The 22,503-nt window shown below is 51.2% G+C and overlaps 10 protein-coding genes and 1 pseudogene across 11 annotated transcripts, besides 1 other annotated feature; 4 read left to right on the plus strand and 7 right to left on the minus strand.

Annotated features, from left to right (window-relative positions):
* Positions 1–603: 603 nt before the first annotated feature.
* Positions 604–1,226, minus strand: NCS57_00471600 (Rhodanese domain-containing protein; the record flags this gene model as incomplete). The annotated part of the gene is made up of 3 exons (XM_053054669.1): positions 604–836; positions 890–1,004; positions 1,065–1,226. The coding sequence occupies 3 exons, from the start codon at positions 1,224–1,226 to the stop codon at positions 604–606; spliced, it is 510 nt and encodes a 169-aa protein (XP_052916829.1).
* A 1,104-nt stretch (positions 1,227–2,330) lies between these two features.
* Positions 2,331–4,033, minus strand: NCS57_00471700 (uncharacterized protein; the record flags this gene model as incomplete). The annotated part of the gene is made up of 2 exons (XM_053054670.1): positions 2,331–3,794; positions 3,851–4,033. 2 exons carry the CDS (start codon positions 4,031–4,033, stop codon positions 2,331–2,333), a joined length of 1,647 nt encoding a protein of 548 aa, XP_052916830.1.
* Positions 4,034–4,570: 537 nt separating this feature from the next.
* NCS57_00471800 (MFS domain-containing protein) lies at positions 4,571–6,278 on the plus strand (the record flags this gene model as incomplete). The annotated part of the gene is made up of 5 exons (XM_053054671.1): positions 4,571–4,609; positions 4,668–4,753; positions 4,809–5,009; positions 5,068–5,590; positions 5,640–6,278. 5 exons carry the CDS (start codon positions 4,571–4,573, stop codon positions 6,276–6,278), a joined length of 1,488 nt encoding a protein of 495 aa, XP_052916831.1.
* An 821-nt stretch (positions 6,279–7,099) lies between these two features.
* Positions 7,100–8,043, plus strand: NCS57_00471900 (annotated as a pseudogene). The gene is made up of 3 exons: positions 7,100–7,285; positions 7,363–7,626; positions 7,687–8,043.
* Positions 7,100–8,043: a sequence feature.
* Positions 8,044–8,267: 224 nt separating this feature from the next.
* On the minus strand, positions 8,268–10,269 carry NCS57_00472000 (Homeobox and c2h2 transcription; the record flags this gene model as incomplete). The annotated part of the gene is made up of 2 exons (XM_053054672.1): positions 8,268–8,275; positions 8,334–10,269. The coding sequence occupies 2 exons, from the start codon at positions 10,267–10,269 to the stop codon at positions 8,268–8,270; spliced, it is 1,944 nt and encodes a 647-aa protein (XP_052916832.1).
* Positions 10,270–12,000: 1,731 nt separating this feature from the next.
* Positions 12,001–12,887, minus strand: NCS57_00472100 (Copper-fist domain-containing protein; the record flags this gene model as incomplete). The annotated part of the gene is made up of 3 exons (XM_053054673.1): positions 12,001–12,554; positions 12,608–12,754; positions 12,812–12,887. The coding sequence occupies 3 exons, from the start codon at positions 12,885–12,887 to the stop codon at positions 12,001–12,003; spliced, it is 777 nt and encodes a 258-aa protein (XP_052916833.1).
* Positions 12,888–13,860: 973 nt separating this feature from the next.
* NCS57_00472200 (Zn(2)-C6 fungal-type domain-containing protein) lies at positions 13,861–15,041 on the plus strand (the record flags this gene model as incomplete). Its single annotated transcript, XM_053054674.1, has 3 exons — positions 13,861–14,172; positions 14,225–14,343; positions 14,393–15,041. 3 exons carry the CDS (start codon positions 13,861–13,863, stop codon positions 15,039–15,041), a joined length of 1,080 nt encoding a protein of 359 aa, XP_052916834.1.
* A 125-nt stretch (positions 15,042–15,166) lies between these two features.
* Positions 15,167–16,360, minus strand: NCS57_00472300 (A-deaminase domain-containing protein; the record flags this gene model as incomplete). Its single annotated transcript, XM_053054675.1, has 2 exons — positions 15,167–15,808; positions 15,860–16,360. 2 exons carry the CDS (start codon positions 16,358–16,360, stop codon positions 15,167–15,169), a joined length of 1,143 nt encoding a protein of 380 aa, XP_052916835.1.
* A 653-nt stretch (positions 16,361–17,013) lies between these two features.
* NCS57_00472400 (HET domain-containing protein) lies at positions 17,014–19,165 on the minus strand (the record flags this gene model as incomplete). The annotated part of the gene is made up of 2 exons (XM_053054676.1): positions 17,014–18,779; positions 18,835–19,165. 2 exons carry the CDS (start codon positions 19,163–19,165, stop codon positions 17,014–17,016), a joined length of 2,097 nt encoding a protein of 698 aa, XP_052916836.1.
* Positions 19,166–19,557: 392 nt separating this feature from the next.
* On the minus strand, positions 19,558–20,818 carry NCS57_00472500 (BZIP domain-containing protein; the record flags this gene model as incomplete). The annotated part of the gene is made up of 2 exons (XM_053054677.1): positions 19,558–20,615; positions 20,671–20,818. The coding sequence occupies 2 exons, from the start codon at positions 20,816–20,818 to the stop codon at positions 19,558–19,560; spliced, it is 1,206 nt and encodes a 401-aa protein (XP_052916837.1).
* Positions 20,819–21,261: 443 nt separating this feature from the next.
* On the plus strand, positions 21,262–22,257 carry NCS57_00472600 (NmrA domain-containing protein; the record flags this gene model as incomplete). The annotated part of the gene is made up of 1 exon (XM_053054678.1): positions 21,262–22,257. The coding sequence occupies one exon, from the start codon at positions 21,262–21,264 to the stop codon at positions 22,255–22,257; it is 996 nt and encodes a 331-aa protein (XP_052916838.1).
* Positions 22,258–22,503: the final 246 nt, after the last annotated feature.

The following is a 22,503-nucleotide window of genomic DNA, read 5'->3' on the forward strand; positions in this document are numbered from 1 at the left end:
CTACTCCATCATTGTCAAGGGATGCAGATATTTGATAGGGGTCGGATGACATGACGAGGGAGTGTTCACATCGACTCACTTCCACATCGGGGCTTATCTTGCACTCATTGTCATGTGCATTTTCACACGTAGCTAGTCTACGCTTCATGATAAAATTCCCAGACCATCTGAAAGTCAGTAGCTCATGTGATCTTACCTCCCTATTCAAGAGAAAAACCTTCGGGGTATTTCTTCTGAGGTGCTTCCAAGCTGTCAAAGTCCATGCAGCCATGAACGAATGCATCACCGACAAACTGTGCAACGCCGTTGCCCTCGTCAGAAAAACGAAGAATGAAAAGCGGTGCTGCGCCGTGAAAACAGCAAACAGTGTCCCCTGGTTTCAAACTTGGTGGGTCACGTCCTAGCCGTCCATCGCGAGTGCTGAAAAAAGAACGGCTCCGGAACCTGTGGTTTTTCATGTCATCGACGTTATACCATAGCTTGAACCGTTCAAACTGGATCCTCAGCATATTACTAGACATAACATTCACTAGTGACTGCTCAGTACAACGCCCTAATCTATCTACCAATAAAAACCATTATGGCCCAGTTTTTTTAAGCCTCCTATTTCAACTGGCAGGTGTGCTTGGAGGCATCATCCTTCTTCCAGGCCGTTGGATCGAACTCATCAATATGCTGTGTGTATTCGTCCCCAGCAAGCGCCCATCCCAGAATACCTTCAAAAAGCGCGACGCTCTTGATCCCTAACTCGTTCCTTTCAGCCAAGAAATCGCCAAACCATGCCGCTGCTCGGTATCCGCGTCCTCGCGAGGTCACTGTGCAGGATGCAGGATCAGCTCCGGGTTCAAGCAATGGCCCAAGAGGCAATGATGTAGGGTGTGCCACATACCACAGTACCAGATAACAGTTTGGATATCTGCCGCCTTGACCAGGTTATAAATAGTGGGTAGAGCAGGGTATAAGCTCTCAATAGGGAGGTTGAGGGATCCCCGAAGGAAGCCTCCCTACCATCCCGATTAGATACATTGTTAAGCCTGGCCTTGTTTCTCTCAATGAAAACTTACTGTGTGATCGTCCCTCCTCAAGTCGACGACGAGGTAATCATTACCCGCTTCTTTTCCTTGCTTGATCCATTCAAGTAGTTCCGCTCTCGATATAACTGGCGGGGTGAGGGTCGAGGGCTTAGGGTATGCGTCATACCAGGGAACATTCGTGGGATGCGCCATTGTCAATAACAGTAGAACGAAATATCAGATCTTATCGTTGAAACGTTGATTTACCGAGATGGAAAGTAGGTGAGAAATGTAGGGGTTGTTAATTTATATTGTTTGTATTTATTTGCAATCCCTAATATTTGCAACAAGAGCAGGCCATCCACCGTCATCTTGGAACAGAATCTCGTGATTTGATTACGACGCAAAGATCAAACGAACCGGAAGTCGGCCCTTTTGCCGAGTCCCGGAGACAGTAAACATCGAGACCTTAGGCTCGCATTATTCACGGTGCTTCCGGGATGCCACGTCTTGTAGGGCGTTGAATGACACTTGTCAGGGTGGAGATGTCTTCCAGCCCCTCTGGCGCTAGCTGTGACGTAGCCCATGGAGGGCGTTGAATGACACTTCCCAGTGTGTGTCTCAGCCCCTCTGGGCGCTAGCTGCGACTTATCCATAATGTGGCATGTAGGGGGCTGATAGACACTTCCGAGGGCGGAAGGAGCCCTGGTACACATGAGAGAATTAGTTGCTACCAGGATGTTGGTGGCTGTATTGGGGCTAGGCTCCTCGGTTGCCGTCAGAACGGGAACCGACGTCGTCAGATCAGTAGTAACGTCACGAGCAGGTTTCGTTCTGAGATGACAAATTCGACATGCTGTTTTGCGTTGCTGGGACATGTGGAATACAGAACGACAGAAAGCGGAAGGCGTTGAGGACGATAAGACACAACATGAGGAACTACTGCCGATCTTGAGGCATTGGTCGCCAGCCTAGAGGAGAAACAACAAGGCTCTCGGACCTGGTAGAACAGTGCCATAGCTTTGCAACTCAAGCAGACATCACCAATAGGGCATGCATTTGGTAACAGCACTGCTTTTTCGATGGAGATTTTGCTGATACCGCAAGAACGCCTGGTGTTGGCCGTTCCATGGTGCTGCGGCTCTTACCCGGATTCACGTAGGGGCGATTGCGTAGAAGTTGACTTGTGATATTTACAATAATACCACTTTTTGCTCTTTAAGCGCTGAATTAATCACATCTTGGTCTAGAGTAGAAATGCTAAACAATGATCATCAAGAAAAGCTGGATAGTAAAGGAAGCATTGCCCTCCTATCCCTATTCTGCCCCGGTTTTCTTTGCCTTGTCGGCCGCCTCAACTGCGACTCGAAAGTCCTCAAGCAGCGTGTCCGTATCTTCGAGCCCAACCGAGATCCTGATCTGCGTTGGTTTCAAGCCAAACTGGGCCGCCCAATCCAGTCTCTTTTGATAAGCACACATCGTGTAGGCAAATGCCAAGGTGAAAGGCGCACCCAGGTGCACGCTCTTGTGGATGTTGAGGTTGTCATAAAACACCCTGGTCGTGTCAAGGTTGTCCAACTCAACACTGAAAACACAGCCATATCCAGGGGTGAAATCGGGTGTTTCAGGGCGCATGAAACGTTTATAATTGGCTCCGGAAGGGTTGACTGAAGGGTAATAGACTTGGCGAACGGCGCTGTTTGGGTCCTGGGATTGAGAATATAGATACTCGACAACGGCACTAGCGTTGCTATTCAGCTTTGCCGTGCGAGCCAAGTAATCGCGACTATTTCGCTCAATGGCCTCTGCATCGTCGATGTAAAACTCTGGCACGTAATGCGCATCGAATATTGGCTTGAGCTCATGGTATTTGGGAGAGGCAGGATTGAGAATAGCAGTTCCTCCGATAGCGTCGGCGTAGCCATTGAAAGATTTCGTGATAGACGTTACCAGAATATCCGCCATCGAGATCACGTCAATGTTGGCCCAGCTCCCAATCGTGTCGTCAATGCCCAAGACGACATCGTACTCAGTCGCTAACTTACGGAGTCGAGCAATGTCTGGAGATGTGAGCAACGGATTGGCCGGGAACTCTACCCAGAGAGCTTGCACCTTTCGGCCCTTGGACCGGCTGTCTTGAAGATAGGCCTCCAGTTCAAGAATGTCCTCATCCGAGCCCAGTCCGAAAAACTTGCTTTCAGGGCCAAATTGTTCCAGTGTTGTGAGAGTGTCCATAAAGGCCATCCCAAAGAGAACAGATGCGCCTTGGTAGCTGTCAAGCATGTACGAGTGGGGCTTGTAGATGGAAGCCATGCCTGATTGATACAAGTAGACATCGTCGACGGTCGCCGTTGGTGGTGTATCGGGGTACAATGGCGCCCGCTTCAGGAAGGACAGGATTCTTTGTCGCAGAGTCTCGTGCGCTGGGCTTTCAAACTTGGCTCTGTCTGTTTCGGTGTCGAGAATAGAAACTTCTTTAAGCTGATTTAAACAAGCCAGGTTGGCTTCGGCAAATCGAGAGCTGACACCGACACCAACGGTGCTCCAGAACCCGGCAACAACTGGATACTTTTCTGACGGAAATATGACGGCTGTAAAAGGATCCTTTGCGACGAAAGCACGAATTGTGAGTTCTTCAGTTGTAAGCGGCTGTTTGTCGATGCCATTATCGCGCTTGCTCGATGTAGCGTACTCGACGCATTGTTTGGCCGACTGGAGCGAAGAGAACAGAAGGCACGCCTTGTCGGCAGAGCCAATATAGTCCAGCACAGCCGCAGAAAGCTAATCGAACTGCATTAGCCAAGTTTCTTGGGGGTTGCTAGCGTTGTTTGGCTTACCTGAGCGATATCACGATGCGGCCTTGTGCGAGGGTAGGTATTCTTGAACTTGGCAACGATAGACGCCGAATCAGCCCCGAATCTCTCGGCGTTTTCCCACCCGGGCCCCATATGAACAGTGACAGCATGGCGAGGGGCTGGTGGAACTGCCTGGCCAAACTCGGTCGTGATTCTGGCGGACATGATGGCTAGATTTGGTTGCGTAGAGAGGTTGCCCACTATCCTAGGCTAACAAGCTTAGTCAGAGGCCAGACCTGACAAAGAAATCAAGCATGAAGTAAAGAGGATCAGAGATGAGGTGATCAACGACAATGTTTGCAGGAAAGATCAAGCTTTTAAAGAGTTTTTTCCCTTTTGCTAGCATCGGGTGCCCTCAATGTAATTGTGGGGCTCAAGTGCCATTTAACGCCCTAAATAACTGAAGGGCGTTGGATAGCATTGGCGGATGACAGCTTGACAAGGTAAATACTTATTGTACCAGCGCTTTATTCAAAGAAGACAATGGAATTTTCTAGCCTTGGGCGCTCTTTAAATTAGGACATTCCTACTTTATAACCTTCGTCAACTGCGATGGATTTGCCGAGCAACGATAAGGCCTCAACGGCGCCCGACATGTCGTCGCGACCTCTCACTTCCCATAATATTTTTGCCTCACCAGGGTTGCAAGATGAGGGAGCTCAGCAAAAGACCTATCCGTCCGGCCTCAAGTTTGCAGCAATCATGGTAGCCATCTGTCTTTCCTTCACACTTGTGGGCCTAGTAAGTCGAGAGAAAATCGACCCGTCTCAGGAGCACCCTGACATACAAAATCATCCAGGACAGCAACATCATCGCAACAGCGGTTCCAGCGATGACTCGCCATTTCGGTACTATCAATGATATTGCCTGGTATACTTCCGTCTAGTAAGAAACCATACATTCAGACTCGATTCGTCGTCGCTAAACTAGGTATGAGCAGCCGACTTATGTCAGGCTCGTTTCAACCCATGTTCGGAAAGCTCTATACCTTGTTTCCAGCAAAGATCTTGATCCTAGCAAGCCTCGCCACCTTCATCGCGGGGACTTTGCTGTGTGCCCTTGCCCCAAGTTCGCCAGTTTTCATTCTTGGGCGAGCCATAACCGGCTTCGCTACCGCCGCCGTCATCTCAGGAGCCTTTGCGTTAGTCCCGCCCGTATCTGTATCTATGAAGACTAGGTCTACTAACTCGAAGACAAAGCATGGTCATTCACATCACGCCGCTACGGAAGCGATCGACGTATGCCGGAATAGGCGCCGCAACTGAGGCTGCGGCGTCCCTCACGGCTCCTCTCTTGGGCGGTCTTCTGACTGACCGGTTGAGTTGGCGATGGTGTTTCTTCATTGAACTACCCCTGATCGCCGGTGCATGCATCATTGTTCTCTTCTTCCTCGACTTGACCAAGGGAAAGCATGTGGATGGTCAGACCTTCACGTCAGTTTTGCGCGAGCTGGACGTGTTGGGCACGGCCATCTTCGTGCCGGCTATCGCATCCTTACTCCTGGCCCTGCAATGGGGAGGAAATAAGTACGAATGGTCTAGCTGGCGTGTCATATTATTATTGTGCATTTTCGCCGCCTTACTTGGCGTCTTCGTCTGGCACCAAAGTCGTCTTGGTGAACGAGCGACTGTTCCGTCTCGGGTCTTGCGACAACGAAACGTTCTCTTTGGCTTCGTGTTCAGCTGCTGCAACAACGGCTCGTTAAGCGTCATTGAATACTATGTATGTGTTGCTATCAAGGGCGCACTCGACGAGACTAACCTGTTCTTAGATGCCCAGCTACTTTCAGACCGTGAAAGGACTCTCAGCATCTATGTCGGGTGTAATGGTTCTTCCTTCGGCGGCTGGCCTGGTGGCCTCGGTTCCTCTTGCAGGGTATTTGACTACCTTGATCGGATATTACAGCCCGTTCATGCTTTTAAACAGTCTCATCACCCCCCCTGCGACTGGCCTGCTTAGCACTTTGAATGCTGGATCAAAGCTGTGGGGCTTGATCTTTTACCAAGCTTTGCTTGGATTTGGCGCAGGCATCGGCTTCCAAGGCCCTCAAGTCGCCGTTCAGGCAGTTTTCTCAGACTCCGACTCGCAGATTGGCATTGCTACTATCCAGGTTGCCCAGGCTATTGGCCCAGCCATAGCTGTTGCAGGAGCGCAGACTATCTTTACCTCCAAATTAGGCTCTTACCTAGCTCGGTTTGCTTCAGAGCTAGATCTAGCTGATCTAGCTAACCAGGGTCTTACTATCCCCGACGGTTTGAGCCCTTGGGAGCACGAACAAGTGGTCTCAAGTTACAGCCATGCGCTTAACGACACATTTTATCTCCCCGTTGCTCTTGCTTGTTTAACCGTCATCGGCGCGCTCGGCGTGGAATGGCGATCTGTAAAGGGAGACAAAGGCCAAAAAACATAAAGCGTGGTATGGAGTTTGCAAAACTCTTTGAGCAGAGTCGAGAGCAAACAGCGGGATATGTAGCTTCAAGTGTGTAGTCCAAACCAGCATAGCTGTTAGCTCAACGATTTCATCATAGTGAATGCCAATCCAACGCCACGCGAAGGAGAAATTGATGGAATTGAATTGATCGCCAGCCTGCTTGCACCCCTTTGGATCATTGCCCAGGGCTGCGCAGGACGGATTGGTTCGCAAATGGAGCAAAAGTTGATCGCGTGCCTTCTGAATCAAAGCTTTCGTTGGATGATCGTGTGGGGGCAAATTTTCCGCATCAAAGTTCTCAGAGACGGTTAACTCGAATTAAGCGTGATTACGTAGGAAGCCGTGTTAGGGCGCCGAATGGCACATGCGCGTGGCAGGGCTTTAGGGCGTTGGATGACACTTTGGTGGCTTAATCCCATCCTTTTGACTGGGCCTTGTTGGAGTCTACCTGGCACTACTTGTGCCCCCCCCACCCCCTTGGTAGGGCGGTACGTGGCATGTCATTAGGAGCCATAAGCTGTAGGAGCTTTAAGGGACTGGACATAAAGACACTGCTTCGGAATGCACGAGAATCACGCATGTTTGGGGGTGAAGGATGAGGCAGAGACGCTTGACCTTACTACCAAAGTTGCCGTTACGCCTAAGACTTAAGACGCAAGGACTTAAGCTATCCTTGTCCGGAACAACCAAACGCCACGAGGTCACAATGGCAGCTCCGGCACCAGACCCGCCAGGGCGCCTGATCTCGCATTTTAACAACAGGTTCGGAGGTTTAAGACTCTGACTCTCTGGTCCCCAGGCTTACAAACAAATACGGCAGGGACAGCAAGCAACAATCATCGGGGTGGACTGAGCTCTGGGATACCGACCAGTCCGACCTTTGGGATCGTGGCAAGCCCTCCCCCGCACTCATCGAATTCATAGAATCTAAGCCCCAGGTTCTCTCCAACATAAGCAACAAGTACCGCCCTAAAGCCCTCGTTCCCGTACGTATATAGATTGAAGATTGTTTGATATCTAGCCTTTGGTAAACTTGATGTACTGATAGCACCCGTGTCTGTAGGGTTGCGGCAAAGGTTACGACGTTGTAGCCTTGGCCCTACATGGATTCGACACCTATGGGCTTGAAGTCTCCGAGAAGGGAGCCGTAACGGCGCGGCGATACGCAGCATCTGAATTGGCCGAGCCATCCGAGTACAACTACCACGACCTGGACACATGGCCAGTGGGTGATGCCGGAGACGTTACCATCATTGTAGGAGACTTCTTCCAGAAGGGCTGGGAGCCTCATGGATTCAAAGGGTTCGATCTCATATATGACTATACGGTGCGTATCGATGCCGACTTCAAGCGAGCGACAGAAGCCAGATAGCTGACTCTCTGGCAGTTCCTGTGTGCGCTACATCCCTCCTTGCGACAAGCATGGGCTCGTCGGATGCACGAGCTCGTGTCCCCGGGAGGGGTTCTGATCTGCTTGGAGTTTCCCCTCTACAAGGAGTTGACTCTACTGGGACCTCCATGGGGCTTGAAGGGCGTCTATTGGAACCTATTGGCGGTGGGGGGAGATGGTATCATTAATGAGCCAGGCGAGGAGGAAGCCAATACGGAGGGCCCGTTTCAAAGAGTCCTCTACTTTAAGCCACCCATATCATATGAGAATGGCAAGGGGACGGATATGATCAGCGTTTGGTCCGCCTTGCCGTGGCGGTTTCCTGATAGCATGGATGGGCGAGGACAAGGATAAAGCTTGATACGTTTCACGCAAAACTTGGCAATTCAATGAAAAAATTCAGAGATAAAAGCACTTGTCTAGGGGATGAGTGAGCGTTCCAGTCTAGAGCAGACAAATCATTGTCATGGTTTCCAGGTTCGTGTGGCGCTCGATGATCTACGTTAGTGCCCGTTAGGAACCTTCGATAATTGCCACCTCTCTCATCTTTTGCGAATCGAGTTGGCCAACGTCTCTGCCTAAGTACCTTCTAAATGTTAGAGTACAAAGAATGGGTCGTCTTCAGATATGAAAACATGGCTTACTAGTTCGCCCAGTTTCGCTCGAGTTCTTTCTGAAACTCTCGCCATATGGCTCGAGATCAAACAGGGCATTTTCCAGGTCAAAACCTAGATCATCATATAGACAGGTGTTTGCGCTGTCTACATCTGCTGTCTCAAAGCCGGAGCCGGTACATCCTCCGATGTCGCACGCGGACTGAGGAAGCAAGTTGGCCATCTGGCTGAACTCGGCGAGGCATTCAGGGGTTTGCCATGACCAGGGCACCGAGGAGAGGAAACCCATCTCACCGCTGGGTGCACCCCCGAACAGGTCCAGCGGGATACTACTCGAATCTGACACAGCCGCTTGCCTCATTCGTTCGGGCGTAAAGGGGGTGACGCTGCATTGTGTGACCGAAAGACGCTGGGAATTGAGTCCCGTCGGATCCACCAGATCCGACGGGCATGCGTCCAGGAGCGGGCCAGCATTCATGACTGAGTCATCTGCGAGGCCGTAACCCATCTTGAACATTCGGAGCCAGTCCGGGTTGTCTGCAGGTGTCTGGTTCCATGGATCGTCATCATCGAAGAGGATGAGCCGGGACTGTCTTCGCAAGCATTCGTCTGAAACGTCCCCTTGACTAGCACGCTGTGAGGTGACAAACTCGCCCAGTCTAGCTGTCAGCAGTTCGAACGAGGTTGGAGGACATCGCCGGTACGGTGTCGGGACAGGTGCTGTCTGGGCAATCTTGGTGGCGCTGAACGGCTCGAGATCTCGAGACTGCTGGCCAATCAGATAGGGTGGTATTGCATTCTCGACGAGCAAGGCTACTGCGGGATCTAACCCTCGGCAGCCGTTCCAGTCCTTCATCAAAGCCCCCGAGCGAAAATGGTCTGCTAGGTGATCATTGCGATCCGCCCAGAGTTGAAACGTGTCACCGCAGAAGCCGCAGCGGGCGTTTACCTTTGTGATTTTTGTCTTCCAAGCATCCATGGTTGATGTTGGCACTTTGTCGCCTCGATGCGCGCCGCGGAGATGCTGACGTAGATGATCTTTACGATAGAAGGTTCGGGCACGCAAGGGCTTGGAAACGCATTGCTGGATATGGTGCGACTCGAGATGTGACTCAGAAGGGTCCGTCTGGCCGCACAGGGCACATTGTATGACCCCGTTGGACTCATCAGAGAGTCGTGGACCGAAAGGAAGGCAGGTCCATCTCTCCAGCACCAGATGAAGGGTCCCCTCGTGCCGAGTCCAGTCGTATCTTGACTTGAACGTGTCGGTGCAGAAGGTGCATTGATATATCCGGTCGACATCCTGGGTTTGTTGGCATGTTTTGGTCCCTTGTCTGACCTGTCGTTTCTGGCGTCGACGGGGCGGGCGATGACGGGGGCCCTGGACTGAACCCCGACTCTCTGAGCTGGCGATAGATCCGGCGCTGTGACTGAAGCTCGACGACGCGCTGGAGCTAGCAGACTGGTTGTGAGAGGAGGTAAAGTCAAGCGAGTTGCTACCCTCACTCCATCCACTCAGGCCCCTCGGTCCAGGCCCGAAGTCGTCCGATAACCAACTATCAGCTACTGCCTCGGTGATGGCACTCCAAGATCCAGGCTCGTCCTCAGGGGGGGAGTGCCGCCACCGATCCATTGGTGACAGAGTCTCCCAGGCTCCAGGCAAAGATGTAGTCGAGCTTATCGGGAGGGACTGTGAGGACAATGTCGCATGACTTGCTCGCGCAGAGACCCCCGGCTTGTCGCCCCTCCGTCGACGAGCGTTGATGAACCAGTATGATACTTGGCGGGCACTTAAGCCTGTGCGATGGGCCAAGTCTTCCTTTTCTCCGTCCGTTGGATAGGGATGCGAAGTATGCGACGCAAACCACTCCTTTAGAATCTTTGTAGAACTCTTTTTATGGCGAACGATTTTCGGTCGCGAACTTCCCGCCGATGCCTCATCCACTGAAGCAGCCTGCGATGACATCGTAACTGTCGCGTTTTCCGATGGCGTATTCCTTTTGGCGTCTTGTCGGGCCCGTACGTATTCAATCGCCACGGACTAGACTCTGCCTGTGGTCGTTGCCGCCGTGGCTAGTTGAAGCCGGAGTCGGAAAGTCGCGGAGTACGTGCGCTATTGTCGTCTATAGATGTAGTTTTGAGTCTTGTGCTGGTTAAAATGAAATCGTTAGGGAGGAGGTAGTTGTGAAGTACAGGGATGATTTAACCATATCTCTGTTTTAGCCAGACGGAACGATCATGCCCGCGGAGTTTCGTTTTTCCTGGCCCCGGCCATCCGAAGAAAGTTGGGTGCAGGGCAATCGAGCCAGGCCCACGAGGACAGCGCTCCTAGGCGGAATAAATTCGTCAGTGGCAAGATCAATCGACAATCAGAATTGATGGACCCGATACGATTAATTCGACCAGGGTGATAGTGTTCAATACGATGTGGAGCCCGAAAGATGATCCTTCTCTTGATCTCTAATGCCTCCGGCCCCCTCTGTTCTCAAGAGGGGATTTATGTCATGTCACCGGGTACTCATACGTGTACGACCGGTCGTACAAATAAGATCTGTTATGTCAGCTAGTACGCAGAGCCAATCAGAGGTTAACTTGAAATTAGCCACATAGCCACACATAGCCACACTCAGCCATAGCTACCTAGCCACCATACTCTGGAAGCTATTGCAAGCCTTTGTAAGCTGCCTTTGCAAGCTGTTGCAGGCTATTATAAGCTTCCTCTATAAGCCGGTTGCCTTCTTCAGCGCAATTAGGGCTATGAGCTTATATATTAGATCTTATTTGCATAGCCGGCTGTGTATATAACGCTCGCCCACACCTTGGCGGGCTTATATAACAGATTGTATTTATACGGCCGGCCGTATGATATATCACGTGATCTTATTTGTACGGCCGGTCGTACATGTATGAGAACCCCGTGTCACCTCCCCTCTGACTAAGGTCAGGATATCGATCTATCAGAGGTTTCGTAATACAGGATCACAATCCAACAAGAATTATATCCTACTCGGATGTACGGAGTCTCTCAGTGCAACATGCCGCCTTTCCTTTTCCCACGAGAGGATATCTGGCTTCCTCCTCGTTTCGAGTACATCCCTCAGATACTCATAGATAAATACAGTACCCATGCTCGTACCCGAAGTCACACAAACTTAGGTGGCACCCGCAGGCTTTACCAAGCAATCGCACAAATGCCGCAAACAGAACTCCGCATGCAAACCCTGCAGGAGGCGTTCAGAGATGCGGAGAGATTAACGCGGTGGACGCACAAATCGCTCGGAAGTCCGCGGACCGCGCCGGCGTCGGGACAATAGTTGATGGAGTAAATGTCGGCAAATTTGATGGGGCCCAGAATCCGGATGCATTTTCGGCGACATTAAATAGAATGACGACAGAGAAAGGAGAGTGGTGAGTTACCCCTGGATCGTAGGCAAGAAGCTGGATTTGGGCCGAGGCCCTGGAGTGAAGGAAAGGAGTGGATTTTCACCAGCCAGCACTGGGTGGTTTCCTCATTAAAGATTTTCTACTTGCAAAACACAGAGAGCAGCCTGATAATAAGCCCGTCCGTCGAAGCCGCCGAGGACTCGCTTCCCCCTGCATAGGCACTGGACTTCCCTGGTAGGGCAGCTGTATCAGACCCATCCCCCATCTCCCATTTGCCTCGACTCAGGGTAAGATGCGAGCTCATAGGTTTTAGTCAAGACTGACGCGGTGATTGCTCATGGTTGTCAAAATTGAACAACGTCAAATCCAACAGGGCCGGATCAAATGTGGGAATAGGATCGGCATTGTTGGGCTGTTCGGTTTGTGGCAGATCACTCAAGAAATCAGCCAGGTAAGAAGAGTCCATTGGCAACAATGGATCATTCAAGGCCGACATGGAGAATTGCGTCTGTTCGTCTGGTACTGGCCCCAGAACTGAATCCAATGCCCCGAGCCAATCTGGTGTTTCAGGTATCACGAGATGGGGACCATTGTCTGGTGGCGTTGGCCACGTGTCAGGGACAGTTTCGGAAGGTTGGTTACTCAGGTCAACATGGGTTAGTGCGGGATATGTGCCGTCGCTGTCGGGAATATCATGAGGTATTGCCATGCTGGCCGTTGAGTCTGATAGAGTAGGGCTGAGGGCGATCCCGGGACTTCTCTGATTGGAGATGGCTGAAGGTGAGGATGTAGATGACCCGCAGTGCTTCTTCTGACCAGTCTTGTAGGCGCAGGTGCAGTCGCCGCCCTCACAGCAGAGGCATCGCTCTAGAAGTACGCGATCAGCCGGGGTCTTGGGTGAATGAAACACGGATACATACCTTGGCCGAACTGCTTGAGTGTGGCCTGACGAGAAGTCGAGCCGCATTTGCAATTGGTATGAACTGATCTTGAGGTTCGAAGAGTGCGACAGTGATTGCACTGCGATACCGGGCGGCCCTTTTTTCCGACTCTTTGAAGCGGGCGATCTGCACGCGTCAGTATCAGCCATACACGTCTTGAAGAGCCATTGATGATGTACTCACCCGTATGCTGGCACTGGGCGACACGGTGGCCGCGAATACAGCTCTCGCAGGCGTACTTTTCCCCGTTTGTGATCATGATGATGTTTGATAATGAGTGAAGTCTGAGCTGAGCTGAGATCTTCCCAAAGAAATAATGTGGGTCGGGGCCAGATTAATAATGAAAGCCAAAACGCCACACAAAGCAAGCGCCCTGTACTTTTGCCGCTATTGATAGAATAGTCGCTGATAATTTGTGTCACTTGCTTATTGCCAAGGGCCTAGAATATCGATTCGAACGGCTTTCTCCTTGAAAGGACAGATCATCAAAGCATGGGCCCAGCCATGCCACCAACTTGACAGCCCCGGCTAGCATCTTGAGTACCTAGCAGGTGTTGAATATCTTGTATAGATCAGAAGCGACCATGTCGGCGTTACAGTTGATCTCAAGGGCAGAGGCTCATGTAGTGTCTTGAGAGAGCTGCACCGTGATGACCTCATACTTGAACCCGAATCTAGTCTAGCTTTACTAACAATACAAACAGTCATGTGATCCCCCAGACCTAAGCTGACCCCACCAATTCAAGGGTCTGACTCAAACATCATCTACACGAGCTGAAATAACTTGCATATATCCTCTTGTCCTCAGAAACTTCCACTACCTGCGGCTGACAAAATGAGTCAGGTTGGACATCACGCCACCGCTTGCAAAGGATGCCGCCGGCGAGGCCGCAAATGTGATCGAACACTGCCGGCCTGTCTGAGCTGTCAGCGCCGAGGAGTCGAGTGCGAGGGATACATCACAAGATGGCCTGGCGTTGCGGCGAGAGGGAAGCTTGCGGGAAAGTCTATTCCAGTTTGCGACAGCTCGGTAGAGACTTCAAAGCCCAGACCTAAACGAGCCAAGCGGGGGAATGTTCCTGTGTCAACCGGATCGAGGCACATCATCGAGAGCGAGCTTAGACACAACTCTAACGACTTGCATCTCAATGCTATGACATCGGTTGGAGATGATGAGTTGGAAAGTCTAATTAAACATTGCAAGACACCCTCCCGCTTAACCATCGAATGTCATGACTAACCTTGGCGCTTACACAGACATCCAGGACCTCAGCAGCATCTTTTATCTGGGAACTGGGCCCAGCGACAATCCAATGTTCCGTTATGTGCTTCCACTTATAGACACTGTGCCTCCTATTCGCTATGCCATCGCCGCATCGGCATCCTGTCACCTTGCGGCTCGAACCTCAGATAAAGACCTCGAGAAGAAGAGCCTATATCTGCGTGTCCATGCTACGCATCTATTGAGAGAGATGCTCCGAGATCCATGCCCGGCAACAGATCAAAGCATCCTGGCTAGCATGTTGATGTTGGCACAGCTTGACGTAAGCTACACGCGCGTCCTAGTGTCATTGTTGATGGCTCACCAAGATCTAGATGTGTTCTGGAGACTGCCTCGAGTTTGAAACGCACCTTAAAGCGGCGGTCGGCCTTATCCGGGGCCAGAACTATGACCACGCAGCAAATAGGCACTACTTTGAACAGCGGCTTGCATGGTAAGTAGGCCAACCTTGCCGCAGCAATTCTCCTCTAACAAGGCATTAGGCTCGACATGATGGCATCTACAACTTCTGCTGGACTGCCGAACTTGTCCGCCACAGAACTCAAGGCGGCTCTCGGACGCTGCTCGAATCATGGACGGAGGCAATGGAGCTATGATGTTTTCCCGTGCCCAATCGATCTGTTTGAGATACTCGGAGACATTACTATGCTTTCCAAAACCCAACTGGACGTGACGAGTCCAAGCCAGGAGGCTGTGGAGGAGGCTCATTGTATAAAATGCCGTCTGGCGGCGTGGGAATGGCTTGGAGAAACTTCTGGCCCACGGAAGCACATGGTTGAAGTTTGGTGTCTCGGCATCATGGCGTACCTCGGACGACTATTCCCGTCTACAAACTCCTCGGGTGCAGCAGATCTGACAAGTCAGGTTCTGTATCATGCGCGGCTCATCCCACCAGCTTCGTCCTGGAGCTACTCCTTACTGTGGCCCATCTTCCAGATCGGAGTAACTTTGGGCAATGAAGCACTGGATGAGAGAGCGTGGGTAGAGAAGCGTCTCAACATTGCCCTAGAGGCCACTGGATGTCGGCATTTCAGTAACGCGCTCGAGACGCTGCGTTTTGTCTGGGATAATGATGTGCAATATGACCCTCTGACTGCTAGCATGAACGGACGCAGCATAATGTTGGCATAGTTTGCCCAATAGAGGTAACAATACACCGAAGCACGCACACTCGTCTGGACTTTGCATACTACTCGCATGTCTGTCGCGTTTTTAGATTGTAATCTATCTTGAAAAAATGCCATAAAGAAATGCATTTAGCCCAGGTATCTAGTTACTACAGCCTCCAGCTCATTCCTGATCTCCCTCTTGCACGTCTCGGTCGCCCAGCACATGTCAATAGCATGTCTCGTCAAGGTTACCATGTCGCGATTATCAAAGCCGCACATACTCTTGGCCAGTAGCATATCGTGCAGGATCCAGCAATCTTCCATGTAAGCCGGATCGTCGCTTGCAATCGCGATCGGGATCCCCGCGTCATAAAGGGCGCGTATTCTCGGAAAGATCTCGTCGACTGGCTCATGGCGGAGATATCCCCATGGAGTAATCGTCATGCCGATGCCCTTCTCCTTGATGAGATTCACGAGAGCCTCGTCTTGAACAGCATTCAGGCCATGATCTATGCGCTCCGCGCCTGAACCCCCCACATCTGCCGCAACTTGGCGGATATGCTCGTGAGTATCCTTTTGACCAACATCGCAGTGTGCTGTGAGGTGGAAGCCGGCCTCTTTGGCCAGAGTAAAGACCTCTGAGAACAAAGAAGGGGGACGGTTGTCTTCGTTCGAGTCAAGACCAATGCCAATAACCATGTCTCGGTAGGGAAGAACAGCCTCAAAGTGCTCCATGGCACACTCTGGCGATAAATCGCGCAGGAAACACATGATCCATTTGGACTTGATCTGCTCTCGGGGTCAGCATATGTGCAAAATCATGGCCTGCCGCTCACTTACGCGCAGGCGCTTTTCCGCCTCCTCCTGAGCCGCTCGGAATCCCCCCATCATGGTGTCCCAGGATACGCCACGGCGAGTGTGACCCTGTGGATCAAAGAAAGGCTCGCAGTACCGAACATTCATCGAGGCAGCATGCTCAAAGTAGTTCATGGCCAAGTCGTAAAAGTCCTGCTCGGTGACAAGCACTTCAAACCCGCCATAGTAGGCCTCGAAGAAGGTAAAGGTCTCTTCAGCATTGTCGATGGAGTGGCCTTCCCGGGCTGGAATGATGTTGTACGACGCCTTCAGCTGCTCCAGGCTCGTGTACACGGTACCAGTCCGCTCGAGCTTTAGGGTCTGGTTGTTTCTCTGGGCAAGCTTCCATCTAAGTTCAGGGGTCAAGGTGCCTTCAATATGGACGTGCAGTTCGACCTTTGGAAGGTCGAGCACGAACTGATCGTTTGCATCCAGTAGTTCCTGCCGCAAGGCTAGGCGTTCTTCGAGGGGCATAGCGTGCTCCATTGTAACGTTAAGCAGGCGAGGGAGGGCGTTGCAGTTGGGTAAAGGAGGTTGTTTTTGCTGATTATAAAGAATAGAATACTTTGTTTGCCAGTAATTTAGAAAGAAGAGGGGACTATGAGGGCGATTCGATGAGTTCTTATACCTGAGTACAACACAGTCATACTGGATTACTTCATGTTAGTGAATGTCAGGCCCAATGCTGGGGTCCACGATGCTAGTACTAAATAGGCCGCAGTTTCAGTCACCTGCATAGGCTAAAGCTGTCATCCTGCCCCTATAAGCCCTGTTCTACGCGCTAGTCCCAACTTCGTCGCAGTTTCCGTCAAGCTGGTGCACAACTCCTCTCTGCTGTACAATCAGTTTCTTCTTTTGGTCTACGTTATCACCCTATTATTGGTTTTCGTGTCGACGTGGCACGATTGAGTCATACAATCACGGGTTTCATCCGCGCCTCTTATGAGGAAATCAGTGACCAAAAGTGGATGCAATAGCTTGGCCCTTGCAGCAGAGCTCCTCTGTTAGTCACGGCTTGCCCGTTTTCTCACTAACATCACAAGGCTATACTAACGAAAGATCATCTATTCTTAACCTTATTCGCTATATCGACAGGATCTCCCGGCAAGTGGCTGATTTCTGATCAGTGTCAATCCGATTCAGTTCAACACAATACTGCCGTCCTGGCAATCGTCTAGCCATTCAAATGCACTCTTAAGAACTCGCCCTCGGCCAACCCGACGGCACGGTTCTTTCTTCTCCGGGGCATTCAACTCAGGCCGTGTGAAGTTTCCAGACACGGCCAAGAAATCAACACACATCGGCTCCACCTCATCGTCCTGTCTCAAGTACCTGAGCAGAGGAAGCGCAAATATGTCCTCAGACTCAAGGTCGTCATCCAGAGCTACCCATCCAATAACCTGATCATCTTTGGATGACAGAAGCGTGTTCGTGTCGGGATGCATGCCCAACTCTGACCATCCAAAGTGCGTGTCAGGGGCCCATCTTTCACGTTCCGTATAGTGAGGAATGTCACCTATCCGAGCCCCAACTCTGATGCTCTGGAAAGGCCCGGAGATTTGCAGTTCTTGGGCTTCTTCATTTGCTTTTGGTGCGCCAAACATGACTTTTGCCAGGAGTTCTGGATAGACGAGGTACTCATCATGAGGCCACTTCACCGCCCCCTTCAGATTCATCCAGCTCCAAGATGGGAATGGGATATCATTGAGCCCCCCGCGGCTGATGGCTGGAACCCATAGCAGCTGGGAATGGAGGTGCTCACAATGTCCAAAATCAACAATGCCGTGATAGAATATGTACCCGAAGCGCGTAGCCAGCCGCTCTTCAAACCCCATCAACGCATTGTGCTTGTCTGAGTTATACGTCAGCTTGGTCACACTGTACTGCTGTACTGTGTTCTGCCACGTCTTCCTCAGATTGTACTCGGCATCGTAAGACACGCCACCGTACGATTTCGTACCGTCCATGGTGTACTCGCCACGAGGGCGCCGGCACTCAGGGATCCCTGTCTGCTCCGTCTCCCAGTATCGGTTGCACCGCCAGCCTAGGTCGTACTCGGTGAAGAAGATGCATCTGCGGGAGAGTTCTCGTTCCTGAAATACCCAGCCGCGGGAGTGCCATGCCTTGAATTGGAGTCTGAGAGGGAAGGGATCGGCGGTATCAGATGCTTCCTGCATGATGACTTCGCACAGTTCATCCACTTCTTGTTGTGATGAACTCTGACTCGTTCCCATGATGCTCTCTGCAAGTCCATCATTATTCGTCCCAGCAGTCTTGACTTGAAACTTGGCAGTCCTGGCAACCGCTGGCCCACTGACGAACAAGCCCGAATCGACCATCTGAGACCCGTCTGAGCCTTTTGCATCCACCGCAGCTATAGTGCAAAAGGACTCCTCGAATATCACTCCCATGAGCCCTATCTGTGTCATGAGCTCAGTGGGATCGTCCTGGACGATGCAGATGGAATCGATCCAGAGAAATCGCTCGCCCAATTGCCTTGTAAGCCATATCGCATCTCGAAACGTCTTCGGCAAATTCGCCAATGGGAGTTCCACCTGCCAGGTATCGACAGTATCCTTGGTCATCCTTGGCGGAATGACCTTTCCCCAGCAGTGACTAAGAGTCATGTAACGTCCAGTTTCCTTGCCGTGTGTCGTATAGACGCGTGGCTTCTTCTCCTCGCTTCTACCATCGCCAGCGAAACCAACATCGATAACCCTGAACGGGAGAGTCGTGGAGGAAGAGCCATCGTTGTATTTATTCCCTGAGTATGTACCTCGCCCGCACTCATCGTGATGTAGCTGACACTCTTGGAGCCATTCACGAAGCAGACGCATGTTTCGCGGAGAGTTGGCATCTTGCAGGTCCCTGTGCGTGATGATTCGGTTTTTAAAGACGCTTGATTCTACCAATAATTAGCCTTGGTCCTGAAGAATCCACAGACAAAAAGACAATCGTACCTTCTGACACGGAGATCCGATGCAGCCCTCCGTAATGCTGAGAGTCGAGTTTGAACATTCCCCAGCGTGCCCCAGGTTCTGATTGTTGCAACCTCCACATGAGTGGCCCACGATGATCTACCTTGCAAGCCTTTGTTTTATCACCCCTCAAAGCCGTCAAGTTGTCATATTTGACACAGGTCTGGGACTTGTAGGCGTTGCTGACGATTTCGCAAAGTCGGCAGTGTTCCTTGGACTGAAGGACCTGGTTGTAGTCTAGAGGATGCTGGAAGCCATCTATTAGCATCGACAGGGTGATGTTACTACATGCTGAACAAAGTTCCGACGCCATGGCTTAGGATCCAAGTGGTGCTGCACCGAACAGCTTTCATTAGCTCTGTTTCATCGCCTGGCAACTATCTTTGCGGGGTATGAGAGGGTAAGCACTGCCGCTTTCAGCAGAATCTCGGTCTGATTTGTGGAATAAAGATCCGCCGGCTTCTCCAGTTCCTGTTATCCATAACAGTCTTCTTTCAAACAGCGTCCCTCACCACTTTGTCCAGGCCAATTTTTAAGGACGGTTTTAGGCAATCCACAGTTTCCCCCAGCAGAAGCATCACCTGTTAGAATAACTGACTTACAACTAGAACACCTGGGTTGTCAAGTATAATGAGACATATTTTGTCTTTATCTTGCACTATTGTCGTGGTGATAACTGCTGATCCGGCACCAAAACCGAATCCTTCAAGCGCCTCCATTTCCAACCTGCAACTTGTCTTGCGAGAGTATCAAATCTCTAATCAACTGCCACCCAATACTCTGCTTATAAAACTCGCTCTCTTCATCCCCGATAATCATAGTCCACTTTTTCAAAAACCACGGTGCAGCCTCCCAGCTCTTCATATCCCAAGGCTGATACGTGGCATTGGAACGCCTCTCTGTTCCAGACTGACTACGTCGCCAAATAGTCAAACCTCCTCTTCCATAAATATCAAACTTTAGCTCCCAGCTGTTGAAGGTGTCAGGCATGGCAGCTGACAACAAGATAGCCCTTTCACGGAGGAACGGGAGCGGGATGAGATCTAAACTGGCGTGGTGTGGAATGAGGACTTGTGCGAGTGTTGGTCGAAGATGGATAGGAATGCTGGTGTTTTTGAAAGATGCAGTAGAGGCGGCCCCCTGTTGCAAAAGTGCTGTTGGGTCGGTTGTTGAAGCGAGGCTGGGTTGGTAAAAGGGTGAGATGCAATGATCGCCACAGTTGGCAATAAATGGCAGGTCGAAGCCCATGGAGAGGGCGTTTTGAAATGCAGCGTTGAATATCGCTACTGGTTCGAACTGAAGCATGTTGAGGTACACATCTGGTAATATTGATTCGACATGATGGCTGTTTATGGAGGAGTGCGAGGTCCTAGATCTGTCTGATCGATGACGAGTCGGAACCAACTGTAAGTTGTCGTCATGAACATCGGATGCGTTTATGCTCCCAACTATCTCCACGTCTTCTACAATCAGCGCATCGGATGATGGGGGGATGCCGTTGCCTGTCTCATCGGCAGCCGCTTGAGGTGGTTGGATTAGTGAGACAGGACCATGACATGCACTGGTATTGCTGCGTGGAGTGCCCTGTGTTGATAGGATCTGGGCTTTTAATGGCTCTTGAACACGGCTTGGCGTATCATGAGAGCATTTGATGGGCTTGGAAGTGATGTCACATCGCTTCAGCAGCGGTCGCGGTCGTCGTGTTTGATAGCGGCGTGACTCTGCCTCTTTGAGCTGTTTACGATGCTCTTTTTGTCGCTTGCCTATGGGATTAGATATTAGGATAGAATCCATGAATTTCTGACAGGGGTAGCTCACGATACGCCCTTTGAGCGACTCGGTTCTGCTCTCGTCGCGCCTCGGTCAAGACCCGGCGCTTGGATGGCGGTTCGGCCCCGGCAGTTCGCCCGACCGACTCTGCTGGCTTATCACTTGTAGCCCAATCAATGCTGTCTTTGCCTTCCATATCGAGCTGCTTGTCATCAAAGTCTCAACGTCGCTAGGGGATGGCACAAGGGGATAAAGGTCAAGGTCATTGGGGACGAGGATCGTCTCCACACCATCTCTAAAGTCCGAAGTCCGTCTCGTATCGCCACCTGGCTTACTACTTTTTAGCCAATCAGAAGTGGATAAATGGGTAAGCCGCCAAGACACACGGAATCACGCTGCGTCACTGGCGATGGCTTACTACCACTAAGTCCAGTCGATTCTGAGCATCGCGACATGGAATATGAAGGAATTAGTAAATGGCCTAGAAAGATGGAAAAATGAGGTTCAAGGCCGATACGAGATAAAGCATAAATATTCCCCAAGACTCTACCCTTGGTATCTAATTCTCCAGCAACACATCAACTAACACACCTCTACAACCACCTTCTCACAACATCGCACACTTTTCACGTGATCATCATGTCTACCTCAAAGACCATCGCCGTTGTGGGAGCCACTGGAAACCAAGGCTCCTCAGTCGCAAAGACCTTCCTCAACCTCCCCGGCTGGAATGTCCGTTGTCTTACCCGTCGACTCACCTCTGAGAAAGCTCAAGCCCTCAAAGCTCTCGGCGCTGAGGTAGTTGAGGCGGATCTCGACAACCTCGATTCTCTGATCACCGCCTTCAAGGGTGTTCATGCCATCTTTGTCAACACAGATTTCTGGGCACCCTACCAAGCTGCCCTCACCGCAGGACACGACCAGTCCACTAGCAGCGCTATGGGGTTTAAGACGGAATTGCAACACGTCAAGAACGCCGCTATTGCCGCCACCAAGACTCCTACCCTTGAGAAATTCATCTACTCGGCTCTGGGTCCCATGAAGGTCGCGTCTGGCGGCAAGTACCCTCACTGTTACCACTGGGACAGCAAGGCTGAGGCTGTCAACTACATCGAGAAAGAGGTGCCTGAACTCGCCGACAAGGCATCCTACATCTACCTTGGGGCTTACAGCTCCAACCTCTTGCTCTTCCCCAAGCGCAATACCGAGACTGGGGAGTACACTGTGGTTCTGCCCGGCCCAAAGACAACAAGGTTCCCCATCATCGACCCTCTAAACTCCACTGGCTCTTTCGTCCGTGCTCTTATCGAAGACGAGCCTGCTGGAACCAAGCTCCTCGCTTATGACAGCAACATGACCATCAGCGAGGCCATGGATGCATGGAGCGCCGTCACTGGCAAGAAGGCAGATTTTCAGCAGGTCACATTGAAGGAGATGCAGGAGTTGACTGGTCTGCCTCTCGAGGTTCTCGAAGGGCCTGCTTTCCTTGGAGAGTACGAGTTCTGTGCCGGACTTGAAGGAGTCATTACTCCAGAGCAGCTGAAGAACCCGGTCAAGACACCCACATATCGGGAGTTCCTGGCCTCCAAGGACATTGAGTATCTGACTGGGTTTGACTATAGCCCAAATTGGTAAAGGCTGTCCATAGGCGAGCTGCGTACACAGGATCGTCAAAAGGTCGAGGTATCAAGATGGATCTTGGTGAGGACGAGGTTAAAGAAACGCGAGTCTATTGTCTTGATAGTATAAAAAGAAGAGATGAGATCTAACCAGACCCTCTATAACACGAAGGAAATATGGACGACAGTCTATGTAAAATTGTAACCGAACCCAAAGTCTATAAGCCAATTAATATGCAATATGATCAATCTTGATCTGGGC

This window comes from Fusarium keratoplasticum, chromosome 3 (assembly GCF_025433545.1).
Source record: "Fusarium keratoplasticum isolate Fu6.1 chromosome 3, whole genome shotgun sequence".
Taxonomy (NCBI): domain Eukaryota; kingdom Fungi; phylum Ascomycota; class Sordariomycetes; order Hypocreales; family Nectriaceae; genus Fusarium; species Fusarium keratoplasticum.